This window comes from Gavia stellata, chromosome 13, assembly GCF_030936135.1.
Source record: "Gavia stellata isolate bGavSte3 chromosome 13, bGavSte3.hap2, whole genome shotgun sequence".
In the NCBI taxonomy this organism is placed as follows: domain Eukaryota; kingdom Metazoa; phylum Chordata; class Aves; order Gaviiformes; family Gaviidae; genus Gavia; species Gavia stellata.
The window spans coordinates 24,019,091-24,044,366 of NC_082606.1; the positions used below are offsets into that span (position 1 = coordinate 24,019,091).

A 25,276-nucleotide genomic window follows, 5' to 3' on the forward strand; every position below is an offset into this window, starting at 1 on the left:
TGCAGAGAGTGGTTTATTGCATATCCCTGCAAAGCCAGAGGGAAACTCCTGCCAATTTTTGCTGGCTTGGTAATGTGTTTTGGCCAATTGAAGAGACCAGTAGGACGATTGTAAAATAGTTAATGAAGAAATAGATTTTGAACACAGCACTGGAAAGCTGACAGCGAATCTAAATCACCCCCCATACTGGGACAGAGACCTCTCCCGTAAACTGGGGCGAGACAGAAAGTGCCTCGAGCAGATCAGAGGGTGAGGAGGGTTGGGGGCGGTTTTGGGGTGGCGTGCGGCGCCCCGTGTGCTGGTACCTGAACAGGCAGTTGGTGAACTAGTCCAGAGGAGCACCAGTATCATGCATATAGCTCGTGCAGGAGCCCAGTGCTTAAGCTTTCCCCAGTAAAGATGTCATTCTTTCCATTTTTAGGGAAAATACTCTTTTCAAGTGTTTTCCACCAGCGGGTAAAGAAAATACCTCCGGAGGTGCAATGCAGTGACTTCACTGTGTGCCTGAAACAGGCTGCACCATGACGCTGTGTCCAGCTGCCTAATCCGCACTTAATTCATCCCAGCTCAACCCTGCATCGCCCGCAGCGATCCTTCCCTCCCCACCGGGCTGGGAGAGGCAGGATGCTCCCGCTGTTGTGGACTTGGGAACAGAGAATTTCAAGCCCCCTGGGCTGCTGAAAGCAACCTTTTTACTGACTTTTCCAATGGGGAAGCTGCTTATAAAAATATGTATAGATGGTATTTTAAGGGCCTGTATCCAGCCAAGCGAGCTGTTTGCAGGTGTCCAGTGTGGACCTCACTGGGGTGGGATGGGAAAGGGAGGAGGGGGTCCCGGTTCCGCCGAGCATCGCTCCATGGCACTGCCGGCACCCCAAAGCAGGAGCTCTCCCGTGCTGCTGGCCCTTGTTTCTCTGTTGCTGGTTTGGGTTAAAAAAGAATCTTGTTTCAAGTTAATTTAAACCTGTTCCCAATCACAACAAGCCGAAGTAATCTAATCTGCTGAGAAACCCTCGCCAGAGACTTCGCCTTGCTGGAAACAAGTTTGTTTAAATCAACACTGAAAGCTCAACTAGCGACAATTTCTTGTGTGTTTGTGAAGTATCGTAGCAAAAGCACTCAGAGCAGAGAGAGGCGGCCCGGAGCGTCCCTCGTGGCTCCCGCAGCCTGGCTGCCTGCCACCGGCCGCCTTCATGGCTTGGTTTTAATATCTCTTTTCTAAAGACGTCCTGTCCAGCACAGTTTGAGCACGGTTTGTAGCGGCAAATATGAGGGTGAGTGCGTTTCGCTGCTCACAATCTATTTCTATTAGCAGGGCATTGACACGCGGGTTGCGGAGTCCGCAGGGACGTTTCCGGGGTCAGCGTGATGTATGAACGCGGGGACAGCATCTGTTTCTCGGCAATGGAATGTTTGTTCAATGAAACCCTTCACCTTGAATGGCGAAAGCGGGGTCCCGGCTGAGGACTGAGCTGATGACCTGGTCCAAAAGCAAAAATCCAGGGGATTATTCCCAGGGAAAATGACATTTCTGGGTGTCCGTCAGGGGGACAGGGGCATCTCAGGGAGGAAGGGGGGACCGTGCAAGGCACCGGCTCAGCAGCTGCATGGAGAAGCCGCTGCTGCCGTTGCCGCCTCGCCTTCCCCATAACCTGCCGTGCCCGGGGGCAGCGGGGCAATCCCGCTGGGAGTGGGCACCCACCCCAAAAAGCAGGTACCCGCACGTGCCCATCCGCATGCTGGAGCGGCTCCAGGGTTGATTGGAGAGCCAGGGTCATGTCGGCTAGACATACTGATTGCTCCTCATCATGGTGGGGCATTAATGAGCTGTTCGGTTCCTCCGTTAGCAGCTGCTGGAGTGTTGTTCGGGTGTGCCGGGCCGGTGGTGATGCCCCTCTGACCTCTCTCTTTCAGCCGGGGCTGGGGGCTGTGCCTGGACGACCCCCCTGCCCGGGAGGTGCTGGACTACCCCTTGGTGCCCCCGGGCGTCCTCTACGACGTGGGCCACCAGTGCCGGCTGCAGTACGGCCCCTACTCCACCTTCTGCGACGACATGGATGTAAGCCAGGGTCCCCCCCAACATGGCACGGGCTCGTGTGGCTCCGAGGGGCTCTCTGGGGGTGGGGGGCTTGCACGGGGCGATCCTCTCCCTCCGAGTTAAATTTCTGCCGACGAGTTGGCCGGTGCAGTAAATGTGTCCTGCGCAACTGTGTTTTCTGCAGAGCGTCTGCAACACGCTGTGGTGCACGGTCGGGAACACGTGCCACTCCAAGCTGGACGCTGCTGTTGACGGCACGGCGTGCGGGGAGAACAAGGTAATGGGGAACAGTCCCCTCCGTGGCTGCAGAGACTCCTTGCCCTGCACACGGGGGAGTCTCACAGGCTCCGGCACACGGGGACGGGCTCGGCTCGCTGCCCTCACTCTGGCCAAACACCCACCGCTGCCGGGGAGGGACTGCCTTCGGTGAAGCTGAAAATGACTTAAGGAGGTGAAACCTGCGGTTAATCACCATGGCAGGAGAGCACAAGGCTTGTTCTGCTCTCCGTCTGCTGCGGTGGCGGGTGCTTGCCTCCAGGACCTGCCCCCCCGCAGGGGAGGCACCTCTCCCCGCTCTGGGGCACGGGGGGTCCGGCAGCGCCCACGGCAGCTGGGCGGGTGCTGCACTGGGCACGGGGTGCGGAGGGGACCAGCTGTCTGCAGCCAGCTCTGGTCACCGTTGTGCGGGTGACATACCAGAACAGGGTTTTCCTGCTCAAGGTAGCATAAAACTATAGAGTTACAAAAATATCTGTAGACATCTCTCCTCGCTAGGTTTAGCATCACCTCCCAAAGCCCTGGCCCCAGAGCTCTGGGGATGACCCTGGGCTTAGCTGCCCACAACCTCCCGCTGTGCCTTTGTCCGTGGCTATGCCTTGCTGACTCTTCCCTCTGAGCTGAGACTGGGCTATGAATCCCCTTGCTGAGGGGTCTCGGTGGAGGTTTGGGTATGTTGCTTTGGACAAATCCTCAAACAGCCCAACATCCCTGAGTTTCCCATCGCTTAGAGGTGCACCGGGCTCTGGCAGAGCTCAGCTGTCCCCCAGGCACCTCCGTGCAAGCAAAGCATGGTTTTTCACGGGGCAATACAGGTGCTGGTCTTCAGTGCTCCCCGCGGCCGGGCTGTCTGACTCAACATCAATTATTGCATCCTTAAACCTTGTTTTCTCTTCTGGCCTGTCCCTTTGCAGTGGTGCTTCAACGGCGAGTGCGTGCCTGTGGGTTACCGTCCCGACGCGATCGACGGCGGCTGGGGCTCCTGGAGCTCGTGGGCTGCCTGCTCACGCAGCTGCGGCGCAGGCGTGCAGAGCGCAGAGAGGCAGTGCAGCAGCCCCACGTAAGCGAGCGCTTGGTCCCCCGGAGCTCATCCAGACCCCATTTAGGAGAGGAACACAGCGCTTCCTTATCGCCCCGTAAAGCTGGGGACCATCATCTGGCCACCGTGGTCCTACCCCTGTCTGCACTGCACGGCAAAACTGTGCCATTATGCAGTTATCAGGCTGAACAATGCGCTTTTGAAACACTCAGGGGATTCATTTCACGGGGCTAGCCAGCCGGCTGGGCAGCGAAAGCCTCTGGAAGGGCAGAGTTTGCTTTGTCTCCTTTCACGGATAAGTCGCTCCTGCTCCGTGCAGGCAGGGAGCGGTTGCAGTATGACTCAAACAAAGAGCAAAGACTCCACGCTATAGATCTAAAACATATCCAGTGTCCTTTAATGACAGAAAAAAAAAAAAGCGGGCGTTCTTTCAGCCTGATTCAGAGTCGTTTTGAAAAATCCTGCTGCTCTTGATCGCCCCATTGCATTCCATGAGTGATTCCTGACCTGTGCCGGGCCGGAGGCTGCCCACCCCCAGCCTGCTGGCGCCGCAGCCAGCGCTGGCTCTCCCCTGGAAGCGTCCAGGCACTGACGGAGGAGCAGCCTTCTCCATCCCCTGCTTTCTGGGCTGGCCCATCTGCTCCCCAGATGTCCCCTTCGACACCAAATCGCTGTCGCATTGGATTCCCCCAGAGCCCCTGGCTTGCCCAGGTGTCAGAGCGCCCTGGGACGGGGAGAGAAAAGGGCTTTGTGAGCAATTTGCCAGTGGCAGTCGCTTTTCAGTGGCTTGAAGAGCTCTGCAAGCCACCGGAGCAGGCTCTCTAATGAGCCCAGCTGTGCTCTCTGCCCACCTTCTTCCTTGGGCGCGTTGTTTTTAGCACATGCTATTGCGCGGTTTAAAGAAGCGCTGTGTAATCTCGGTCCCAGGTCAAGAGCCGGGTTTGTGTTTGACATGAGTTTTGTGGCAGAAGTGCAATTGTAGTTTATGGAGTGTTTTAAACACAGCTGCGGGCAGGCGGGAAAGCAAACACTGGAAAAGCAGCAGAATTTACCCGGGCAGTTGTTTGCTTTGGCCACCGTAGGTAAATCTTCAGCTTTGCCTTTTGGATGGAGTGAACAAATGTGAGCGCTGGGCAGTCCTCCTCCCACAGGCATTTCCTCCGGGTAGGGTATGTAAACACCACCCTAAAATAATGATTAACTTTATTCTCTTCAGCGAAGTGTGCCCAGACTTAACTGATCAGGGGAAAAGTCATTTTCATGAGGTCGAGGGGACACGGGCTGTGGAGAGCGCTGTGACCAAAGGGAAAGGCAAGCGTCAGGAGATGGTAGCAGTATTTTTGAGAGTCCGTTGGCATCTGAGAAAAAAACTACTGTTGCTTTTAAAGTCCCTCTTACTTTAGCAAGTCCAGCAGCAGCTTTGCCGTTCGCTTGGGCAGTAGAGGAGCAGAGTCGGAAGCGCATCCCGGGCGGGATGGAGAGCAGCTCCTGCGGAGCAGCCGCAGAACAGGCACCAGGCTCGTCAGGCTCATGGAAGTGCTGGCATCTTGTCAGCCACAACAGCCGGGATGGGGAAGGAGATGTTTTACCCCCCGGGGAAGGGTTCCCCGGCTGCAGCTGCAGGAGGTGGGGGAGCTTTAAACGTGGACACTGCCAGTGACACCTGACTTCAGTAACTGCTTTTATGGCATCGTACGCTAGACCTACAAAGTTGGCTGTATTGGCAACATTAAGGAGAGCTTGTCAAGAGGGACAAGACCCAAGATGTAGCTCATCCAACTTGAGAGCCGTCACTCAGCAAAAGCTGCCTGTGGTCCCCGGTCTCACCCCGCGTGGTGCCGTAGGGCAGCCACAGCCGCAGCAGGGAGCTGGTCCAGGAGGGTCTTGGAGAAGAAGGACGTGGGCCATGGTTTCCATGTGTTTCAGCAGCTTGCTCTGTGAAGCGGGGATCCTTCTGGGGTGGCTGTTGGGTTCATAGCCAGCTTCTTTACACGAACGTTGCAGCGGAGCGATGTGTGGGTTATAACTGGGAGAGCTCCCCATTGACTCCAGGAGGATTCAGGCTTGACCCAACCTCGCAAGATCAAACCTTAGCAGCAGGTACAAACCCACCCTCCCTTAGCTGTGAATAAAAAGGGAGTTTCCCCTTGTGTGCGGTAGGTCTTTATTTGATAGGACTGGGAGTAACGGCTTTAAAATGAAAAAGGGTAGATTTAGATTAGATATAAGGAAGAAATGTTTTACGATGAGGGTGGTGAGGCACTGGAAGAGGTTGCCCAGAGGAGCTGTGGATGCTTCATCCCTGGAAGTGTTCAAGGTCAGGTTAGACGGGGCTTTGAGCAACCTGACCCAGTGGAAGATGTCCCTGGCAGGGGGCTGGGACTAGCTGGTCTTTAAAGGTCCCTTCGGACCCAAACCCTTCCGTGATTTTCCCTTTTCCCTCCCGTGGACAGGCCAAAGTACGGGGGCAGGTACTGCCTGGGGGAGCGGAAGCGCTTCCGGATTTGCAACGTCAAGCCGTGTCCCCCGGACAAGCCCTCCTTCCGCCAGGTCCAGTGCAGCCAGTTCAACCCCATGCTCTACAAAGGGAAACTCTACAGGTGGACGCCGGTGCCCAACAACAGTGAGTCAAGGGCAAAGCCCGCTGCCAGGTTTCTGCCTGCAGCCCCAGTGAAAATCCTGAAACACAGTCTTGCTAACGGCTCGATTTTGCTGTTCGTATCTGTAAGATTTGCCTTGCAGTGTGTTTATGCCGTATTTTAAATTGTGGCTGGGCTTGCAGGCTTAATTTATGTTTTTGGCCATGGTTACATGGTCCCCCGGCTGCTTGGGTTACGTTTCTGCCTGTTGGGCTCCCCAGTTAACCCCTGCGAGCTGCACTGCCGGCCGGAGGACGAATACTTTGCAGAAAAGCTGCGGGACGCCGTCATCGACGGGACGCCGTGCTACGAGATGAACGCCAGCCGCGACATGTGCATCAACGGCATCTGCAAGGTGGGTCCCACACCGGGGCCCTCTGGGGAGGGAGCCCAAGGACCCCCCGTGCTCAGGGAAATGCAGGTGGGTGCTGTGACCCATCCCTTGGGTGAACACTGTCCCCTTTCTCCCAGTCAGCGATGGGCTGAGCTTACTCGTTTTGTCATTCACCACGCAGAGAGCTTTCCTTATTTCCATGAGGTGCGCCGCATGGACACATTTTAGCCTCTGTGCTGGTCTCAAGGACATAGAGCACAAAACCAGGCATATAAAGGAAGAACTGTTTCACTTGAAAATAAGGTCGGGGATATGAAAGGGTGTGTAGAGAGGACGCCCAGCCCAGCCCTGCACCCCGAGCACAGCCGTGGGTCTGACCTGCAGCGATGGAGATGCCTCCCCCGGCTTGGCAGCTTCTCCGAGTGCTGGGATTTGTCCCTCCTTCTGGGTTGTTATTTTTCTTTCTTGGAAGCTCCCTACAAACGTGCTGCAACGTGCGGCAGCGTTGCTCTGGCTGCCAGCCGGGGAGGGCATCTCCCAGCGCGGGAGGCACAGGAATCTGGTGGAGATGGCACGATCGATGCTGGGAATCAGCTGGGAGACGCGGCCGGAGCTGGGCAGGCTTTGCTGAGCTGTGCCCTGCGTCCTCTAGCTGCCTTCGGTCGTAGCAAGACGGTCCCTTCAGTCACAACTTCCCTTTCCCTAGGGAAGCGGTCCTGAGGTTTAGGAATAAGCACACACGTAGGACATTGGATTTCTGTTAAATCAGGGAACGGGTGGTGATCTGAGCTGCCGGGGCACTGTGGTCTGCAGGGCGGATTCCGACCACAGGACGTACCAAAGCCACGCTGCTGCAAAGCTCACGGCCACGTGTCACTGGGGACTCGCACACGTGGGAGGGGACACGGTCGGGTCTGCTGCAGTGTTAGATAAAGATGCTCTCTGAAGGGCTTTTCAGAAAAATAGGCTTTTTGGAAAAAAGGCTTTTTTGGACGGTACTAAGAGCAGCAGGAAAGAGGGAAAATAATCAGTCAGCAAGTGTCCTTGCAGTCTTTTATATGAAAACCGTTCGTGGAAACTTCCCCCTCTTGCTGGCCGTGCTGCCGGCAGCAATGGGCAGGGGCCCGACGGCAACTGGAGGCAACTGGGGAAGGTCCTGTTTCCTCCTGTAATAGGCTGTCAGTCACTTCAAAGGCTGCGGCGTGCCAATGCACAGGCACAGGCTGGAGGGAGAGCGTGGGGGTCACGGTGTTTACTTGGCGTGTACAATGGGGTGCGATCCAGCAGCTCGCGGCAGATGACAGCACGTTTAGCCGGCGCTCGCTGCACACAACATCCTCATCGCCGCTGAGCCTGCTGCCAGCTCCGACACCAGGGTTAAACCTGGCTCACCACTGACTATTGCAGGAGCTAAACCAGTGCTGCTTCTGCTGTAGGTGTGTGCCAGCAGCTCCTGGGCACCTCCCCGGGCAGCCAAGGCTGAGGCACAGGACCCACCAGGACCCTGTGGGGTCTTGGCTGCGGCTTTTACGCTGTGAAATCACAGGGAGTCTCTCACTCTGCACAGGTGGAGAGATTGGGCACAAGGTGTAGAGAGTTTCAGCAGAATATAAAAAAGGTTTTCGGGAAGGTTTTTGAAATGGGACTAACAGGGCCAAGGACCAAGGGGCTTTCCCAGCTCGGCTCGGCGCGTAACATGTGCCGACAGGCTCTGCTGCCCGGGGACTCGGGTCGGAAAAGGTAAAAATGAGATGTGGGTCGTGCTCCTCACTGCGTACGAACAGGACCACGAGGATACGTTAGAGTGAGAAACCCATATTGCTGCCCATCCTGCAAAAAGACTCCGGTCTCGCCCCACTGTCCCGCCCACGTTCCTTATTTCCCACCGTTTAGGACCAAGGCTGGTCCTCCTCTCCCTCCTTCCTCCCGTGTTGGCCGCCGATGGCGTGGCGCGAGGCTGGGGGTTGCGGGGGCGCGGGCGGCTGACCGGGCTGCCTTGCAGAACGTGGGCTGCGACTACGAGATCGACTCCAACGCGGTGGAGGACCGGTGCGGCGTCTGCCACGGGGACGGCTCTACCTGCCACACCGTCAAGAAGACCTTCGAGGACAGCGAGGGGCTGGGTAAGGGCGCTCGGCTCTGTCCCCAAAACCCCAGGAGCCTGTTCCACTCAGAGCCGGGCATGCTGCTGCTGCTGGTTTGCAGTGTGGTTTTTAATCCTGACTTGTGGATTTTGATGGGATAAGACCCGAGCGGCCGCACAGGGAGACGTGGCGTTGCCATTCCTCTTCTTGCTCCTTGGGAGAAAAATATCCCCTTATGCTTTTTCTGTCTAAAGGCCTGAAAACAAATCTGTGCATCCTGGAGCCGGTTTGGAACGGTTTAAAGGGATTTTGTGGGTTGACAAGGACACGTTGAACATGTAGTGGGTGCCTTGCCAGCGCCCGTACGGCGAATGTCTCGCTCTGCGATGGGCTCTCTCTGCCGGGAACGCAGCTGGGCTCAGTGCAAGGTGGGGTCTGGGTCCTGCTGGTGCCTTACAGAGATGTAAGGATTGGCACGATGCTGGCACCCAAGGGACACTAGCACCCACCTGAGGGCGTGGATCATCTCTGCTACGTCTTCGACTCCCCTGAGAGTGATGCTTTGTTCCATTCCCAGGTTACGTTGATATTGGGATTATTCCCGTGGGAGCCCGGGAGATCCGGATTGAAGAAGTCGCAGAAGCTGGGAATTTTCTGGCGCTGCGGAGCGAGGACCCGGAGAAGTATTTCCTGAATGGCGGCTGGACCATCCAGTGGAACGGGGACTACAGGGTGGCGGGGACCACCTTCACCTACAAGAGGACAGGGAACTGGGAGAACCTCACCTCCCCGGGGCCCACCGTGGAGCCCGTGTGGATCCAGGTACGGTCCGGGCTCTACTGGTGCTCGGGGTACGTGTCAGGGAGGACGGGGGGACAGAGCCGCAGGATCTCCTGCCTTCCCGCGCGGGGCTGAGCTGCCGTGGTCCGTCACGGCACTTCCCTGCTGTCCGAGGCATGGGGCTGTGCATCTCCTTGCTGAGCGTGTTTCTCTGGGAGCCAACGTTGGGAGCAGCCAAGCACACGCTGCCGGCCCGGGGAGCGTTTCCAACCCATGCTGCTTCCAGCTGAGCCTCATCCCCTTTGCAGCATTCCTCAAAGTATTTACCCAGGAGAGAGAGAATGAGGAGAAAGAGCCCGTTTCCTGAGGCCTTTCCCATATCTTATCAGGAGCAGGGGAAGAGCCCGCGGTGCTTCTGGCAGGGCTGGAGCAGCCAGCGGAGGCGGTGGGAGCTGGGAGCCGTCACGGTGCCGTGCGCGGCGGCAGAGGGTGGCCCACCGGCACCCCTCGGCAGTGCCGCGCTCCCGCCGGTGCCGTGCCCCGCTCCGCACCGCCTGACGCCATGGCGAGGAGCTCAGCCCGTGGGGTCGTGCTCCGTGGTCCAGACCCGGGGGATGCTGCCCAGGGCGCTGCAGGTCAGGCTCCGCTTCCTCGCCAGCACCCTTGCGGCAGAAGGTAAAAATCCAAAAGGATCATTTGAAATCCTCTGAATCAACCAGAAATTTCAAGTTTTACTCTTTTTTCCCTCTGGGAATTTCTATTAAGCTACTTTCCTCCCCAGATTAAGTCGTTATTTTTCATTAGACCCCCGAGGCCTTGGGGAGGTGAGCCCCATCGCAGAGCGATGCTGCCTGGCATCAGCCTCAGCTCCCAGGGCAGGGGAGGGCATCCGGGACCTGCCTGGGGCTGGGCAGGAGAGGCTGGAATTAACCACATAGTCCAAAAAAAAACCATTTTAAAAACATTGCATTGCAGCAGTGTATTTCCAGGATGGCAGAGTTGCGGGCAGGAGAGCATCTGCCCATCTCCTGCTCCTGTCAGGCGTTGCCTCCAGCAGACAGCCTTTGTGCAGAGCAGGCACTGGGGGAGCAGATAATGAACTTGAGCGGTTATTGATTCCTGCGTGAACCTGCTCACCCTAACGGTCTTTCTACCTCCGGGTCGGCAGGAGAGTCTCCGTCTTTGCCCCCGCCATGGGAGCACGTTTGCTTCCCTGCAGCTGGGAGGTTGCTCGTGGTTTCTGAAAACAAAGTCGCTTCCCCAGGCTTGCGCAGCTGCCCAGGGGCTGGTCCTGCTCCGAGCCTCTTCCCTTCTCGAATTCCCGCCTGGTGCATCCTGCAGATGCTTTTAATACGAGGCCAACTCAACCGTCGCTAATCCCCTCCTCTGCTGCAGCAGCGGCAGCTCTGGGGCTTATCTGGAAATTGCCTTATTTTGCAAACCAATCCCACTCTATTAATTTTCACCTTGTATCCATGGAAAAGGGTTGCCTGGGGGATTACTTTTCAGCACGGCTTTATATTTCAATGAGCTTTGCACAGCTTCGCAGGGGCTGTTGGTGGGGAGGGCGGTGGGAGGGCAGCACAGTGCGGGGGCTGAGGGTGTCCCTGGCAGGCAGGTCCCTCGGGAGCTGCCCGCTGCTGCTGCCACCGTGCCTGGCTCTGCAATTCCTTCCCCTGGGAATGGCCACCAGGATGGTCAGGAGCGAGGGATCTGGCAGTTAATGCAAAGCTGTCAGGAGCCAACATCCTCGTGCCCGTGAGGCCAAGCTTTCCCCCGGAGCAGCCGGTGGGAATCATCCCACAGACAATGGCACAGCCGGCACCAGGCTGAAATTCCTCGTGGTGCAAAGTGTGGTGGAGAGGCGGTGACCACCACGGAGGTACGTCCCGTGGACCCCCAGGGCCCCCCCCCGCCCCGCTAATAGCGGCTCAGCCCGATGCACTCTTCCCGAGCATCAGCCCCTCTGCAGAGGCTCGCCCTGGAGCCCGGCCACGCCGAGCGGCCAAAGTCTTCCCCCTTTGCATTTCTTTCAGCAGAGGCTCAGGGTGAAATGTGAGCGGGATCCTGGGCTCGCCTGCTGCCAAGTGCTGCTGTTAACGGGAACGCTGGCGTGCTTGGCACCCGCAAATCACTTTCTGGGATTCGTAACCTAATTAAAACCTTTTGACCAAAATGTTTCAATGTTCATGAAGAGGTTTTGGAAAAACGCCCTCGCTCCTGCCAAAGCTCCAAGAACAACAAAGCTTTGGCAATAATGGGAGCACTTAGGCTAAGAAAAACAAGGTTAAACTCCCAGCCTTTGCCGAGCGCTGGTGCGGGAGGTGCTTTGGGCAGGATTTGTGTCAACCGCAGGAGCCGTTCCGTGCGTGTTGAGAGCAGTGGGAACCCGTTTCAAGAGGGGAGCAGTTAGAAAATTCCTTCAGGCGCGTGTCGCCGTCAGCCATCACTGGCGTGTGCTGCCGGCAGCTCCCTCCTGTTTGCCGCAGCCTGTTTTCCACCGCTGGAGAGGGGTGTCACACCGGGGTGGGTGCACCCCCAGCCACGGTGCATGGGGCATGGCAGGCTGCAGCCCCGACGTGGTCGAGCCTCTCACCTGGTGCCACCGAGGACACATTGGTGGCAGGAGGTGCAAGCGGGGACGGACACGGGCAGCCAGCATCTCGAGCCGAGACGTGCCGTGGTGCTTCCCCAAGTCAGTTGCTGGAGCAGTTGCAGCTCTCTGGCACACAGAGGCAAGGGTATTTGATTCCTCCTTTGCGGGCTGGACTCTTGCTGCCGTCCCCTTCCCTTTCTTCTGCCACCATCCCAAAGGACAGGTCACCGTGACCTGAGCGTCTGTCCGTCCAGGCCAGCCACCACCGGTCCGGCAGACAGGGCTGGGAGCAGTCAGAGCCTCCCTCCAGCCGTAACATCCCTCCCTGAGAGTTGAGGAAGAGTGATGGAGGGAGGCAGACGTTGCTCAGCGTTCTCCTGACTGGTGGGAGCAAGCGGCGGGTCTGTCCTGGCAGGGAGGGTCATTCCTGCCCCGCGTGCTGCAGACCCGGGGCTGGGCTGGGGCCGGTGGTGGCACGTGCAAAACCTCCTGCCCCAGCTCCGACGGCGGGGAAGCGGACGGGGAAGGGGATGTCTGGCTGTCCTGGACTGTTCACCGTGCTAAAGCTTGAGAAGGTCCTTGGATGGGGCTGCATTTGGCAGTGGCACTGGACAGGATTAACAGGAGAATCCTTCCAGGCTCTACATCAGGGAAATCATAAAACCAAAGTCCTGGTCGTTCTCAAACCAAAGTCCTGGTCGTTCTCAATGTTCTCACTGTTATTTTGTATTCGTACCTGGCGTTTCCACAAGCCCAGCACTCTGAGCAAGGGCAGCTGGGGCAGCTCCTCTGCTCCTACACTGCTTCGGCCATTTGCTAACCCCGTTTCTGAAATGGTCGTGTGCTGCTGCGGGGGTACAGCAGCTGGAACCATCGCAGCCCCCGGCCAACAGACAGTGCAAGGGGACAAATGCAGCCTTGGTACAGAGCTGGACGTGGAATGATGTCTTTATGGCCATGCTAGGCAGGTTGATATCTCCTGAAAAGCCCGTGGGGTGCAACGGCCAACCCGGCTGCTCTGCACCAGCCACCTCCCTGACCACCCGTTCTCTTCCCACAGCTGCTGTTTCAGGAGACCAACCCCGGCGTGCGGTACCAGTACACCATCCAGCGCCCGGCCGACAGCGAGAACGAGATCGAGCAGGCGGAGTTCCTCTGGCGCTTCGGCTCCTGGACCACATGCACTGCCACGTGCGGGACCGGTGAGTCCGGCTGCCACGGGACGCCGGGGCTTGGCCGCCTGCAGTGGAGGAGCGGAGCAGGCAGAGCATCCCCGTGCTGCAGGGATGCCTTAGAAATTCCTGGGTCTTTGGTTTCAGGAGGTCTTAGGGGGGGAAAAAAAGCAACATCTGCTGAGGTCACCACTGTCTGGTGCCCCCGCCACTGCACTCGCCTGCCGGACCCCGTGCTTTATCAGCGCTTTGCTCCTTGCTCGGTGTCCTGTTACGGCGTCGGGATGATGGAGACAAAAGAGCTTTAGAGAAAACCAGGGAGTGTCGAGGAGCCCGTCTTCTGCCTGGCTGGGCCTCTCCAGGGGGGATCGGTTCCAGGGTTTTATGGAGAGGACATGGGAGGGTGCCCAGCACGGGCAGAGCACTAGGGTCCCGCGCTGCCCCGTGCTGTCGGACACTTGCTTCCACCCCTCCCGCCCCACTGCACCACTGGCCAGGCCTCTCAGGGCTCCCAGGGCAGCTTTTGGGGTGGCCGATGGAGGGGGACAGTCGGGGCATGCTGCAAGGGGGGAGGCTGGGACCAGCGAGCGCTTCCTCGAGAGCGGCTGCCACCGAAAGAAAGGGAATTCAAGGACACTTGTACTTTCTAGGTAGCGCAGAGTGCCAGGAGATGTTTCCTGCCTCTTCCTGGGAGATAGGTCTGCATTCCTGCTTGGAGCAGGAGGGTTGTGGTGCAGCAGGAGCTGGTGGGGTGTTTTACATAAATTTACACTTAGAGCTCTTTGGTGTGGGTTTGCATGGGCCCTGCAGCATGGGGAGTCAAGGAGGATGGGAGCTGAGGGCACTTGCTTTCGTTTAAAACCAGCTTTCCTTTGCAAGGTTTGGGTGCTTGGCTTCCAGAGCAGAAGGGAAGTACAGGAGCAAATCAGGCAGGAGTCGGGGGAGGATGCTCACCCTGTCCGGCTGCAGGCGAGCAGCTGGAGAAGGGCTGAGCCCCTCTCCCTGGGCTGGATGATGCTGTGAGCTGAGACATGGATTTGGGAGAGCTCAGGCTGAGCCTCTTCTGTGGGGGCCAGCCCCAGGGCCCCAGCCCCACCGGCCCCGTAAGCTCCCGAGCACTTGAGCCAGAGCAAACTCAGCAGCTTCAGCAGCGTCGTATCAATCTCAGCTGATTGCAGTGGTCATTATTTACAGCTCTCCCAAGTCACGGGTCAAGTACGTGTTGCAAAAAGGAGGACAAAAGCAGGCAGCGAGGCAGCATGTTGAGGGTGAGGTCTTCCTGAAAAATGCCGCCCCGTGAACGCTGCAGGCCAGAGCAGCAGGCTTCGGCGGGTGATTTTATCCATGAGCCGCGGCTGGGACAGAAGGCTGCCAAAAAAGACCTGTGCTGCTGTCAGTTGTCTCCCCTTCGGACACAGCCTCCCCGAAAGCCTCAGCATGCGCGTGTGCATACGTGCACACACGTGCTCCCATGGCTGGATGTGGCTCTGGACGGTGGTGCCAGGATGGTCCTCCCCCCACGGGCTGCAGCATCTGCGGCGTTCACCGTACTGCCCCACATGTGCTCCTCCACGTGGCTTTGGCAGCCCCAAACACACGGTGCGTCCGGCACCACGGCTGCAGAGGCTTTTCGCAAGGGGAGAGGGGGGGAAAGGCTTTTCCTCCTGGCCAAGGGGTCCCTCCGGCAGCGGGGTGTTTTCTGCAGAGCCTCCACTGGCTGCATCGCTGTTACATCCCGTTAGGCAGCTTGTGGAAGGGCATTTTTCTGCATCTCTTTCATCTCGCTGCTGACTCTAAAAGCTGTAGGATAGTAAAGGTTTTAGTCCAGAGATTTCTGCTCAGCAGCTCATCCAGCAATGCCCCTTGCACTGCCTGTGACCAAAGGACGCAGCCGGAGGCCACCAGGACCAAGCTGGGGTCGTTGCACAAATCTGAGAGTGGGAGCCAGCAGAAGGGTGGAGATGTTCCTGCTTTTAAGCCGTCTTGTCCCTGTGAACCGCTTGGTACAGAGACAAAGCACCGGGAGGGTGAGCGGAGACGTCCCATGGAGTTTGCGAGGTTGAAGCAAGCCGTCTCTCCAAGTTTGGGCTCTGCCGACCATTCTGGACACGGTTGTCGTCACCTTGCCCTCTGTGGAAACTCTTGCCATTCCTTAGGTATTTCCTGACATCCCTAAGCCCTGAAAGGACACGTATAATCCGGCAGCGTTTTTCTAAGAGAGAACAAGATTTGCCAACTCTTTCTGTGATGTGTTTTTAGCTTTCTGCGTGAGCAGCCCTGGACTCGGTCTCAGGGCAGGAGCTGAGTTTTCCTTGTGCTGGACAGACAGACACCGTGTCCCGCCATCCCCAGGGAGGGGCTTTGGCTGCTTGTAATGCCCAGGAGCCCATGTCCTGGCTGGACCGGTGTTGCTTCCTTCCATCCATCCATCCAGTCCCAGGTGCCCCTGCTTTGCAGCTGTGTATCCAGGGTGGTTTTCCAGCCCCGTTCAGCTCCGTAGGTCTCATCACACACTTGTCAGACGGAGCCCAGGTGTCCAGCTCTGCTTTTCCCACCCGGCTACACTGGGAGCACTGGTGCCGTGGGGTTCCGTGAGGGCATCGGTACCTCAGCAGAAGTGGGGTCTCGAATTCCAGTTTCAGTGGTGGTTTCATTTTATTTCCTCTGGTTTTGGCGGCCCAGGCTTACCTCAGGGCCTCCTCTTGCCTGCTGGCAGCGGGTGCTCGGTGGTTCGGTTCGATTTTCGTCTCCAGCCAAGCCCTCGCGTGTGTCCGCAGGGGTGCAGCGGCAGATCGTGCACTGTGTGGAGAAGCTGGCTGGCATCGTGGAGGAGCGGTACTGCGACGCGCTCACCCGCCCCGACGACCAGCAGAGGACATGCAGCGAGGAGCCCTGCCCGGCCAGGTCCGCTGGCTCTCCCCTCGCTCCTTCCCAGCGAAGCTTTAATCTGCAAACTGCCCTAAGGGGATGACCAAAGTCAGGGGGACCTCGGTCGCTGCTGTGCCTGGATTGCACCAGGTCACCTGCAGCTATCTGCACCCCTGGGTTTGCACCTCTCCTCTTCTTCGTGCTTGAGAATGGGTCTCAGACCCTGCCTTGGTCCACGGGAGCAAATCCCTGTGGTTGCCGCACCGCCGCAGTGCGTTGCTTGTCCGCAGACCATGAGCTGCATGGGAAAGCACCGTCCTGGCAGGGCCAGGAGCCCCCCTCTGCTTCTGTGCAAATAACCATCCCCGGCACAACACAGGGACTAATCCATCCCTGACCCTCGATCCGCCCACCCTCACCTTGGTCTGAAACACAAGCCGCAGTTGGGATCCTAATTCCCCCGTGACCCACTGATCCTTACAGGCTGCCGAAGCCCGTGTGCATCTCGTGTACATCTCCTGGCCCCAAACACCTCTCAGTTGGCGGTGGCTAAAACCCACCGCCCTGCAGTGCTTGGCGCGGTGGGGCACGGGGCAGAGCCCTGCTCGCGGCCGCTCGCTCTGGCTGAGAGGTCTCCCCTTTCACGTTTCCGCAGGTGGTGGGTCGGCGAATGGCAGAAATGCTCGGCCACCTGCGGCCGGTCGGGGCTGATGAAGAGGACGGTGCTCTGCATCCAGAGCGTGGGGCTGGACGAGCAGAGGGCCTTGCAGCAAGCAGACTGCCAGCACCTCTCCAAGCCAGACGCCACCGCGCCCTGTCACCGGGAGGTCCCCTGTCCCTCCCAGTGGGCCATGGGGAACTGGTCCGAGGTGAGAAAGAGCGTCGGGGAGGTCCCAGTGTCTTGCAAAGTTGGGGGGGAGCTGGGGACAAAGTGCCCCAGACATCCTCAGCCTGCCCGGGAGTGATGGGCGTGCTCCTGCTTACAGGGAAAATTCATGGATGCATTTCTGTGGGCTCACGTTGTAACACCAGCTCACACGGATGGGAATTCCGTGGCACAGGGAGGTCTCAGAGTGAGGAAGGAGCACTGGGCTGTTTGGCTCTGCCCCATCCTCTCTGAAGGATGCTCTGCTTGATTGCAAGGAGGGCAGGAACAAGAGCCTTTCAACCCTTCAGGGTATTTTCCAGCGCTGCAAGCCTTCCCCTTTGTTTTGGCAGAAGCCTTAAAGATAATTCTTGCCTGCTGAGGCAAGGTGTTAGGGGCAAGCCGGGGTCTGGGGGCACCACGCATGTGTGTGCCGGCCGGTGGGCATCTGCTCCCCGGCAGCGTGACCTGGCGCTGGGGCGAAGCTGCCCCGTCTCTGCTGGGGGGGGGGCAGAGACAGAGCCCCCCTCAGTGATGCTCCCGGGGAACGGGGCAGCCACCACAATTTTTTCAACAATTTTTTTTAAAGAGAGGGAGAGATCAAAAAAATGCCATGTATAAATGCCATGGTCTGTGGACACCCTGTGTAGCCTTTATTTATTTTTCTATTTCTGTGGATCAGTTTAACCGCAGGTTGAGGGTTTTAACCAGAAAATTATAACTCCTAATTTAAGCAGTGGTTTCAAAAAGTGTTCAGCGTGAAGACAAGTATCGGGAGAGAAATAAGAGAGCCTGGGAACTGAGCTTGTTGCTAAGAAACGGAATAAAAATGCGAACAGAAAATTTGAAGGCTAAATGAGAGCTATTTAGAAATATTTTTCTAGGGGCCCGCAAAAGCCACAATTGCAGGGCTGAGAAAGAAGGCTGCGAGAGTTTAAAGGGACAATCATGAGTTGCCTGCGGGTCTGTGCTGTGCACGGAGCCAGCCCAAGCTGTCACAGTCGGCCTCTGTGGTGTTGACATCAATGGATCTGTGAGCCCAGGAAAAATGTGCTCGAGATTTTGAGATGTCTGTAATTTTTCTGTCCTCCTTTCACTTGAAGCGAGAGCCCTCCTTCTTCTCCGTTTCCACCACCACCAGTAAGTACAGAAATTTGAGGGGCTTGGAAGCTTCCCAGAAACGTGGTCCTTCTGTCCAGCAGTAATAATAGGGGGTTGTTGCTTTTTTGGTGCTTGCAGCCCCTCGGGCAGGGCAGCACGTACGCCCGCCTGGCACTGGCAGCACCCGGGCAGCCCGCGAAGCCGAAGGGCTTATTTGCAGTTTGGGTAGCCCAACAACGTGCTTAAACCCTGGGACTTAGTGCCTTCAGAAGGACCCTAAAGCAATGTATATCCAGCTCTGGGGACTTGCAAAGAAGTTATTGGTGCACTCAGAAGCGTGACTTGTTGTCTATTAACACACGAGGGTTTGCATAGAGGAGCATCCGTCTGCTGCTGGCCGGAGCACGTCCCACCGTGCCGCACGCATGCTGTGATGCCTCCTGCAGTTGTCTGCTTGGTGCTGAACTCTCCTGCAAGCTCTGGGTGTTCCTCCACGAGGCTCCCGGCAGCCGTCGTTTCTTATCTGTGTCCCGGAGGCTTTCCTGATAACCGAGCCTTGGCAAATAAGCCTCCTCCTTTGCCCTGCAAGAGCTGCGACACCTGGAATTTATCTCCTGGATGGAGCTGAAGGCATTTGCTGAGAAATCTTAGCTTAAGGTGCACACTGCGAGAGTTGACCTGTTTTCCCTGATTTGGCCATCCCAGTAGGGCGAAGCCACTTGCGTGCACCGCTAACGCGGATGTTAATGTGCGGTAATGTTTTATTTCAGCAACATTGCATAGCTGGTGGAGATGCCGGGCAGTGGCCGCGTGGTGTTACGGACTGTCCCTCCTGCCGGGCACAGTCCTCAGGGTCGCTTCTGCTCCTACCGGGCATTGCCCAGGAGACACGGAGCTGGGGGGCTGCGGCCGGCGCGGCGTGGCGCGGCACGGCACGGCATGGCTCGGGGGCCCTGGCTGCTGGGTCAGCACCTCCTCCAGACAGCCCCTGCCTGGGAGGAGACGTCCCGTGGGGTGGGCACCCATGGGGAGCCCACCAGGACCGGCGGGGGGTGTGGGGCAGGTCCCGTCCAGGCAGCCGGCCCTTGCGAGGACTGAGCAAAGATGAGACGGGCTCAGAATACAGGAGTATGTCTTGTCTGAGGAGCACATCTCCCGTCCAGCCCAGCCCACCAGCTCTGCCTGTCCACCTTCATCTCTTCATTTCCACATGCCGGTGGCTGTGCATCAAACCCTCTCCTCAGCCCATCCGTTTTCATCCAAATAGCAGCAATTTCAGCAGAAATCCCCTCCCTTGGGTTTGTTTGCCTTGTTGACCGTTTGTTCTTGTTGGCTGGATTGTAGAAGGCACTTTGATGTACGTGACTAATGCTCTGTGCATCTGTCACCGCAAACTGCAGCGGCCCGTGGCTTGTGCAGCCCACATGTGATGTTAGTAGAGCTATGATTTACTTATCCAGCAGAAAATTTTTGCTGTCCTTCTTTCCAGCTTGTGGATTTCTTTTATACTGAACAACCTCAAAGAGACCATTATGGTGGAGGGTGTCCTCAACAAAGCTGCTTATTGACCCTTGCTTTTTCCCTACTAGGACAACACCCATGTTATTATCCCCTGCTTCAAAAAATTCTCTTCTAGAAGAAGAGATGCAATTCATGGCGGTAGGTCATAGAAAAGACCTATTAGATCATCTTACCCAAAGTCCTTCACAATGTCCATCTCCTGGGAAAATTGTTCCTGGCTGGAGTGCAGGTCAGGGATCACCCTGAGCAAAGTACCCTGCAATACCAACCCTGCACTGGGATGGTCTTTAATGGGGAGACAGCCCCAGAGGTAGAATTGGCCGGTAATAACACTGCTTACCGGTGTGACCGGTACCCCCTGCTCCTGACTGCTGGCACAGGGGACCCCATGCCCCGGCTGGGACTGGCACAGGAGACATCTTGGGACCCAGGTGGCTGGCGGCAGCGTGCCAGAGCAACGTGGAGCCCCTTCTCCCTGGGCCCAAAGCATCGTGGCGCGTGGGACGGTCGAGCACCCGCTTTGGTATCTCAGAGCGGGGCACTGGCAGGGGGGTGTGCGCACTGCTGCGGCACTGCTGCCGGCCCCTTCCCCGCTCCTCCTGCCGCACCCTGCATCGCCCGCGCTCCCATCCCTGACGTCTGTGTCTCTCTTCCTTTCCCAGTGCTCCGTGACGTGTGGAAACGGGACACAGAGGCGCCCTGTTTACTGCAGCAACAGCACCGGAGCCGCTTGTGACCCTGCAGAAAGACCCAGCTCGGAAACTATTTGCTCCTTGCCGCAGTGCCAGGAGAAATCAGACAATGCCAACATGGACTGGTCTGGCAGTGGGTCCTCCAGCAGAGAGATATTTAATGAAATACATTACATTCCCAGCAACCACATTGCTAAATTTAACCCCTTAATTCCAAATATTCCAGAATCCAGTGATGTCAATATCATCACCGAGGAGGACTTCTCAGCCAGAAAGGGAAATGTCTTTGTTGATGATTTTTACTACGATTATAATTTTATCAACTTCCATGAGGATCTGTCTTACTATCCCTTCACGGAGAAGGAGACCAAAGGCGAGGAGCCTAAGCCGGAGCTGAGCACCAACGATGTGGAGGGGTCCCGTGAGATGCCCGATGATGTCCTGCACACTGTCAAGCCGGGAGGAGGAGCAAGTGAGGACCATCTGGTGACCAGCAAAGCAAACGCTTCTCCTCCTGTGCATGGCAAAGGAGAGACGGAGCCTGGGGGTTTAGCCATGAACAACCTCCTGAGAGTGGTCCCTGAGGATGCAAGGACAGCCGCTCCCAAATATGCCATCCCTGACTTCATGGGTGAGGAGGAGGATGCAACACTTGTGCCCCGCTCCAAGGACCACCTGCCCACCCCGAGCACCACAAGTCATGACTCTGCAAACAGCCACAACCGCCCAGATGAACCCCGGGGAGCCGCGCCGACGAGGACCGGTCCTGGGCAGGGTGCTCCGGCCATCAGCCTCACTCCCCGGGCTCCTTACCTGGCTGATCCCTCCCCACCGCTGCCCGCTGGCAGGGGCAGCGCTGGCACAGCCGACGCGTCCGACAGTTTGGGAGAGCCGGGGAGCAGTGGTGAGGGGCATACAAGCACAGAGGGGCCGGGTAACGCCAGCAGTGAGGAGCACGATGTGACCGGCTCTGCGGGGAGAGGTCGTGAAGACTCAAAGGAAATAGATCTTGTCATCACTGGTAATGCTAACGGTGCTGCCGCCAAGACCAAGGAGCAGGAAGGGTGGGCAGAAATGCCAGAGGGAACGGTGGGCACACACGCAGCGCCAGCGGCCGACGAGCAAGCCCATGGGACAGAGAGGGCAGATCTTTCCTTCCCCACCCTGCAGGGACCAAGGTGGGAGATGGGAAGGAGTGCTGGCAGCACCCGTCCAGCTGCGAGTCCCTATCCCACGGGTGCTGACGGGGGCCGTGCGGGGCAGGCAGGGCACCAGCCAGAGCTCCGCACCCCCACGTCCCTGAGCTCGGCCCCCTTCGTGGCCACTACAGTCTTTCCACCAGCAGTGTCCTTGTCCCCCGCCGTGCCCAGGCCAGCCACGCAGCTCACCTCCAGCGGCCTCACCCAGCGAGATGCCCTGGCACCAGCCATGCCCACAGCCCCGGCTCACAGCCCTCCCGCGCACCCAGCGGGAGCATCGCCCTCCGAGTCCCTCCCAGCATGGTGGACCGTGGAGGTGTCCCACTACCCGGAGCCAGCGTCGCCCCGTGCAGAGCAGACCTCCCGCGGGGCCCCGCACAGCAGCGCCGCGCCAGGGCAGCGCTCGCCGGGCGCAGCCCCAGGGACATTTGCTTTCAGTGATGGGGAGCATGAGTTATCCCAGCCGACCCCCGCCACCCCCCTGCTCTGGGAGAAGAAAGAGATGGAGAAGGAGGAGGCTTTGCCTCTGCCGCTGACCACCGTGGCAGCCACTGCGATGCCCAGCTGGGAGGTCGGGAACTGGAGCGAGGTATGTGTTGAGTCCCATTAAAAGTGTGACATGGCCGGTACGGAGGTGAGAGACTTGTCCCGCTCCTGGCTGGTCTCAGGGACATTGCTTTTCACATGCAGAAAGTGTACGTGGCTCACACGGGCATTTTGGCCGAATTCTGAAAGCGCCCAGCACTGTGGGGTGGAGCAGGCGTGCAGCCGGTCCCACCATGGCCACAGTATCCAGGAGCTGCTCCGTGGCCGAAGTCAGCAGCCGGTGTCCCATGCTCCGGCTGCCGCTCCGTCCTGTCCCACTCCCTCGGGCACCAGTATGGTGGCAGCTGCTTGTGCTCTGCAATGCCTGGCTCAGCCCATCCCAGCACCTTTCCAAGCAGCCCTTGCTTGCTGCCCTGGCACACCTCCCTGCTCCGGGGGGGCCGGTTCCCCCCTGCACAGCGTCCCCGGCTCTGCGGGGAGGGTCCCGGGTAGCAGCGGGTGCTCGGGCGCTGGTGGCAGTACACGGCAGGGAGATGCGCTCCCCACCTCAATCCCTGCCCGCTGCGGAGGAGCAGGCGAGCACAGAGCCCCCACGCCGGAGCTGGGCACCTGGGGAGGCCGGACCCTGGCACGGGAGCAAGCTCCTGCCATTGTGCAGGAGAGAGTATCTTAAAATAGGCCATGAAATGACAGAAATTTAAATGTCGAGTGTAAGGAGCATCAAGGCTGCAAATTCCCGAAGGGAAGGGGCTGTGCTGAATGCGGTGAATGGGGGGTTATCAGCAATTGCCAGCTATCCTCTTACTGCCTAGCTGTCCCAGGGCTGCTCCCTGCATAGCGTTTGTGGCGACAGACAAATGGCTGCGGCAATTCACGATAATAGGCTTTTATCAGAAAGCACAAAAATAACAAGCCACCGATGTCACGGAGCACCGCAGACTGAGCGCTGGGGGAGTCTTTTAGGAAGGCTGCATAAAGGACCCAGTAACAGTCAGGACAATACTTAATATCAGCAAAAATACAGTCCCACATGTGCGTTGTATAAAAGGGCTTCGAACATCGCTTGAGCCGGGGTGTTGGGGGGAGCCCTGCCGCAGGGATGGGACTGGAGGCAGAGCTGCAACGTGAGGCCCACGGCTGTGTTTTGAAAGCCCTGCAAAGGCTTTTAAGATGGAAAGGCTGCTACAGAATAAATCTGATCAGTCTGGACAGCGAGGGGTGGATCGAAAAGAGGAGGTGGAGGCACTGCCTTTCAGGTGGAGAGAAGTCTTTACTGGAGCTTTTAACAGTGACAGAGCAGGGGCCAGGCAGTGCTTGTGAAAGAGGGGCAGGAGACAGAGCTTTATGAGACAGCAGTCAAAGGGTTGAAGCCATTAGTGCTAATCAAGAGAGACCCAGCAACAAAAAAGCTAAAGGCACCCCCAGCCGCAGAGATCCCCGGTGCTGCCCCGTTTCCCACTGAGCTGTGGGCGACCGTGGCCGGGACGCTGGCACGGGGTGACGGCCGTCGCTGCTGGGGTCCGGGGTCACGGCGTGAGAATCCTCCTGGAAGCCAAAAGCTGAACAGGGAGAGAAAGGACAGTCCCAGCCAGACCAGAAACGACTGAAATGGGTTATGGAGGAGGGTTTTCCTCCTTCTTCCCCCAAACCGAGGGCTGCCTGATGTGGGCCTGGTTACAGAAGAGCCTCTTGCTATGGGGAGTTCTCTGTGGGGCTGGGTCCCCTGCCAGCCAGTGCCGGGCACAGCCTCCGAGAAAGCTCCTCTCTCTGCATCATTCCGCAGCCCTGCCTCCGCACACCCCAGTTTTACTGGCACCCCTCCCGATGCCCACGGAGGGGGCAATGAGCCGAGTCCCCAGGGGCCTTTCTGCTGGGCCACCGGCCTCTGTCCTTGGCCAGAGCCAGCCACGGGGCATCAGGGGCATCAGGGCATGGGGGGCACCAAGGGACAGCCCCGCTGGGGCCGGCCGGAGCGGAGAGGAGCAGGCGTCTGCCTCGTGTGTTGCAGTGCTCGGCCACCTGCGGCGTGGGCGCGATCTGGAGGACCGTGCGCTGCAGCACCGGCAACGACGACGGCTGCGCCGCTGCAAACAAACCCATCCCTGCTCGGAGGTGTTCCCTGAGACCGTGCTCGTCGTGGCGCGTGGGGAACTGGAGTAAGGTAAACAGGCGTGCAGCCGGTAGGGAGGGTCCCGAAAAATCCACAGAAAAATGAAGGCAGATGGTGCCTGCCCTATGGCTAGAGCAGTACCTGCTCTCGGGGCGTGCTCGTGCCCCATGGCTCACAAAGGCAGAGGGTAAAGATTTGCCCTTGCCTCAGAGTTTAAACTACTTCATCCCACGGTGATCTTTTCATTTTTCCTGCTCTGAGGCTGGTTAAAAAGCCAGGAATTTGCAAAAGCTAAATGAAGAGGGGTTTGAATGTTTCCAGAAAACATTCTTGCCCATCTACACTGCCGGGGGTGGTGGCGGTTGGGTTGGGTGAGTCCAGTAGGTTCAATGGTGGGGAGCAACCCTCCTTGCTCTGGGTGGCTGCCGTCTCTTTGGATCGTCAGTCGTCTAATGCATAAAGACTTTGTTGACGTTACAACTGGAAGCCGATTGCTTTCAGAGGGACGGCAGCGACAGATTCAGAGCTGCACGGACTTTTCTCTAGCTTGGACTAGAGAAAGAGGTGAAAAGAGGTTGAGTATCAACTCAATCCAACCCAAAGCGGAGTGTGTCTCTGGGTCACCTCCCTTTGCCGGAGGGATTCCCCCTGCACTGGCCCTTGCCACTCTTCCCCGGCGTGATGCTCATGTCGTTTCCCAGTGCTCCAGGAGCTGCGGTGGGGGGATGAAGGTTCGGGACGTGCATTGTGTTGACACCAGAGACCAGAGGCTCCTACGGCCCTTCCACTGCCAGGCTGTCCTCTACAAACCGCCCGCGCAGCTCCGCTGCCAGAGCACACCGTGCCTGGACTGGTACACGTCCTCCTGGAGAGAGGTAGGGGCTGCTGGGGCGGGGTGGGCAGTGCTCGACCCCTGAGCATCGCAGCGGGGCTTCTCTCCTGGCTGGGCACACGCAGCGTGCGTGCCTGTGACGGGGTGTTTCACACCGGCAGTTATCTTTCCTTTCTCTCCCTGGAAGCACGTTTGGCCGACGCTCGGTGTTTGCTTGCCCAGAGCGAATGCTCAGTAGCCGGGCAAGCGCGTGGCCGGGGGGGCTGAGCTGCCCGCGGCTGCCTGTGCTTCCTTAAGACACCAACGCATGGAGCGTGTCTGCCTTGCTCTTGCGCCGCTGACTTCCCCTTTCAATGGCTTGTGTCTCGGCAGTGCTCGGAGTCGTGCGGCGGCGGCGAGCAGGAGCGGCTGGTGACGTGCCCGGAGCTGGGCCGCTGCGAGGAGACGTTACGACCCAATGCCACCCGGCCCTGCAACACGCACCCCTGCACCACCTGGGTGGTGGGCTCCTGGGGAGAGGTGAGCGGGCGCGGGCGGGAGCATGACACTCCTCTCGACGGGGCTTTTGCACAGAGTGCAAGAAA

At 58.2% G+C, this 25,276-nt stretch overlaps 1 protein-coding gene across 1 annotated transcript in view; it reads left to right on the plus strand.

Annotated features, from left to right (window-relative positions):
• The window catches only part of ADAMTS7 (ADAM metallopeptidase with thrombospondin type 1 motif 7), a 50,853-nt gene that overhangs the window by 14,732 nt on the left and 10,845 nt on the right, over window positions 1-25,276 (plus strand). Inside the window, exons 9-22 of the mRNA XM_059823763.1 lie at window positions 1,915-2,059; window positions 2,223-2,315; window positions 3,229-3,374; window positions 5,807-5,976; window positions 6,214-6,347; window positions 8,329-8,449; window positions 8,988-9,232; window positions 12,847-12,988; window positions 15,736-15,862; window positions 16,482-16,695; window positions 19,976-21,793; window positions 23,759-23,911; window positions 24,562-24,735; window positions 25,065-25,211. Coding sequence (XP_059679746.1) covers window positions 1,915-2,059; window positions 2,223-2,315; window positions 3,229-3,374; window positions 5,807-5,976; window positions 6,214-6,347; window positions 8,329-8,449; window positions 8,988-9,232; window positions 12,847-12,988; window positions 15,736-15,862; window positions 16,482-16,695; window positions 19,976-21,793; window positions 23,759-23,911; window positions 24,562-24,735; window positions 25,065-25,211 — 3,829 coding nt within the window. The remainder of the gene's footprint in view (window positions 1-1,914; window positions 2,060-2,222; window positions 2,316-3,228; window positions 3,375-5,806; window positions 5,977-6,213; window positions 6,348-8,328; window positions 8,450-8,987; window positions 9,233-12,846; window positions 12,989-15,735; window positions 15,863-16,481; window positions 16,696-19,975; window positions 21,794-23,758; window positions 23,912-24,561; window positions 24,736-25,064; window positions 25,212-25,276) is intronic.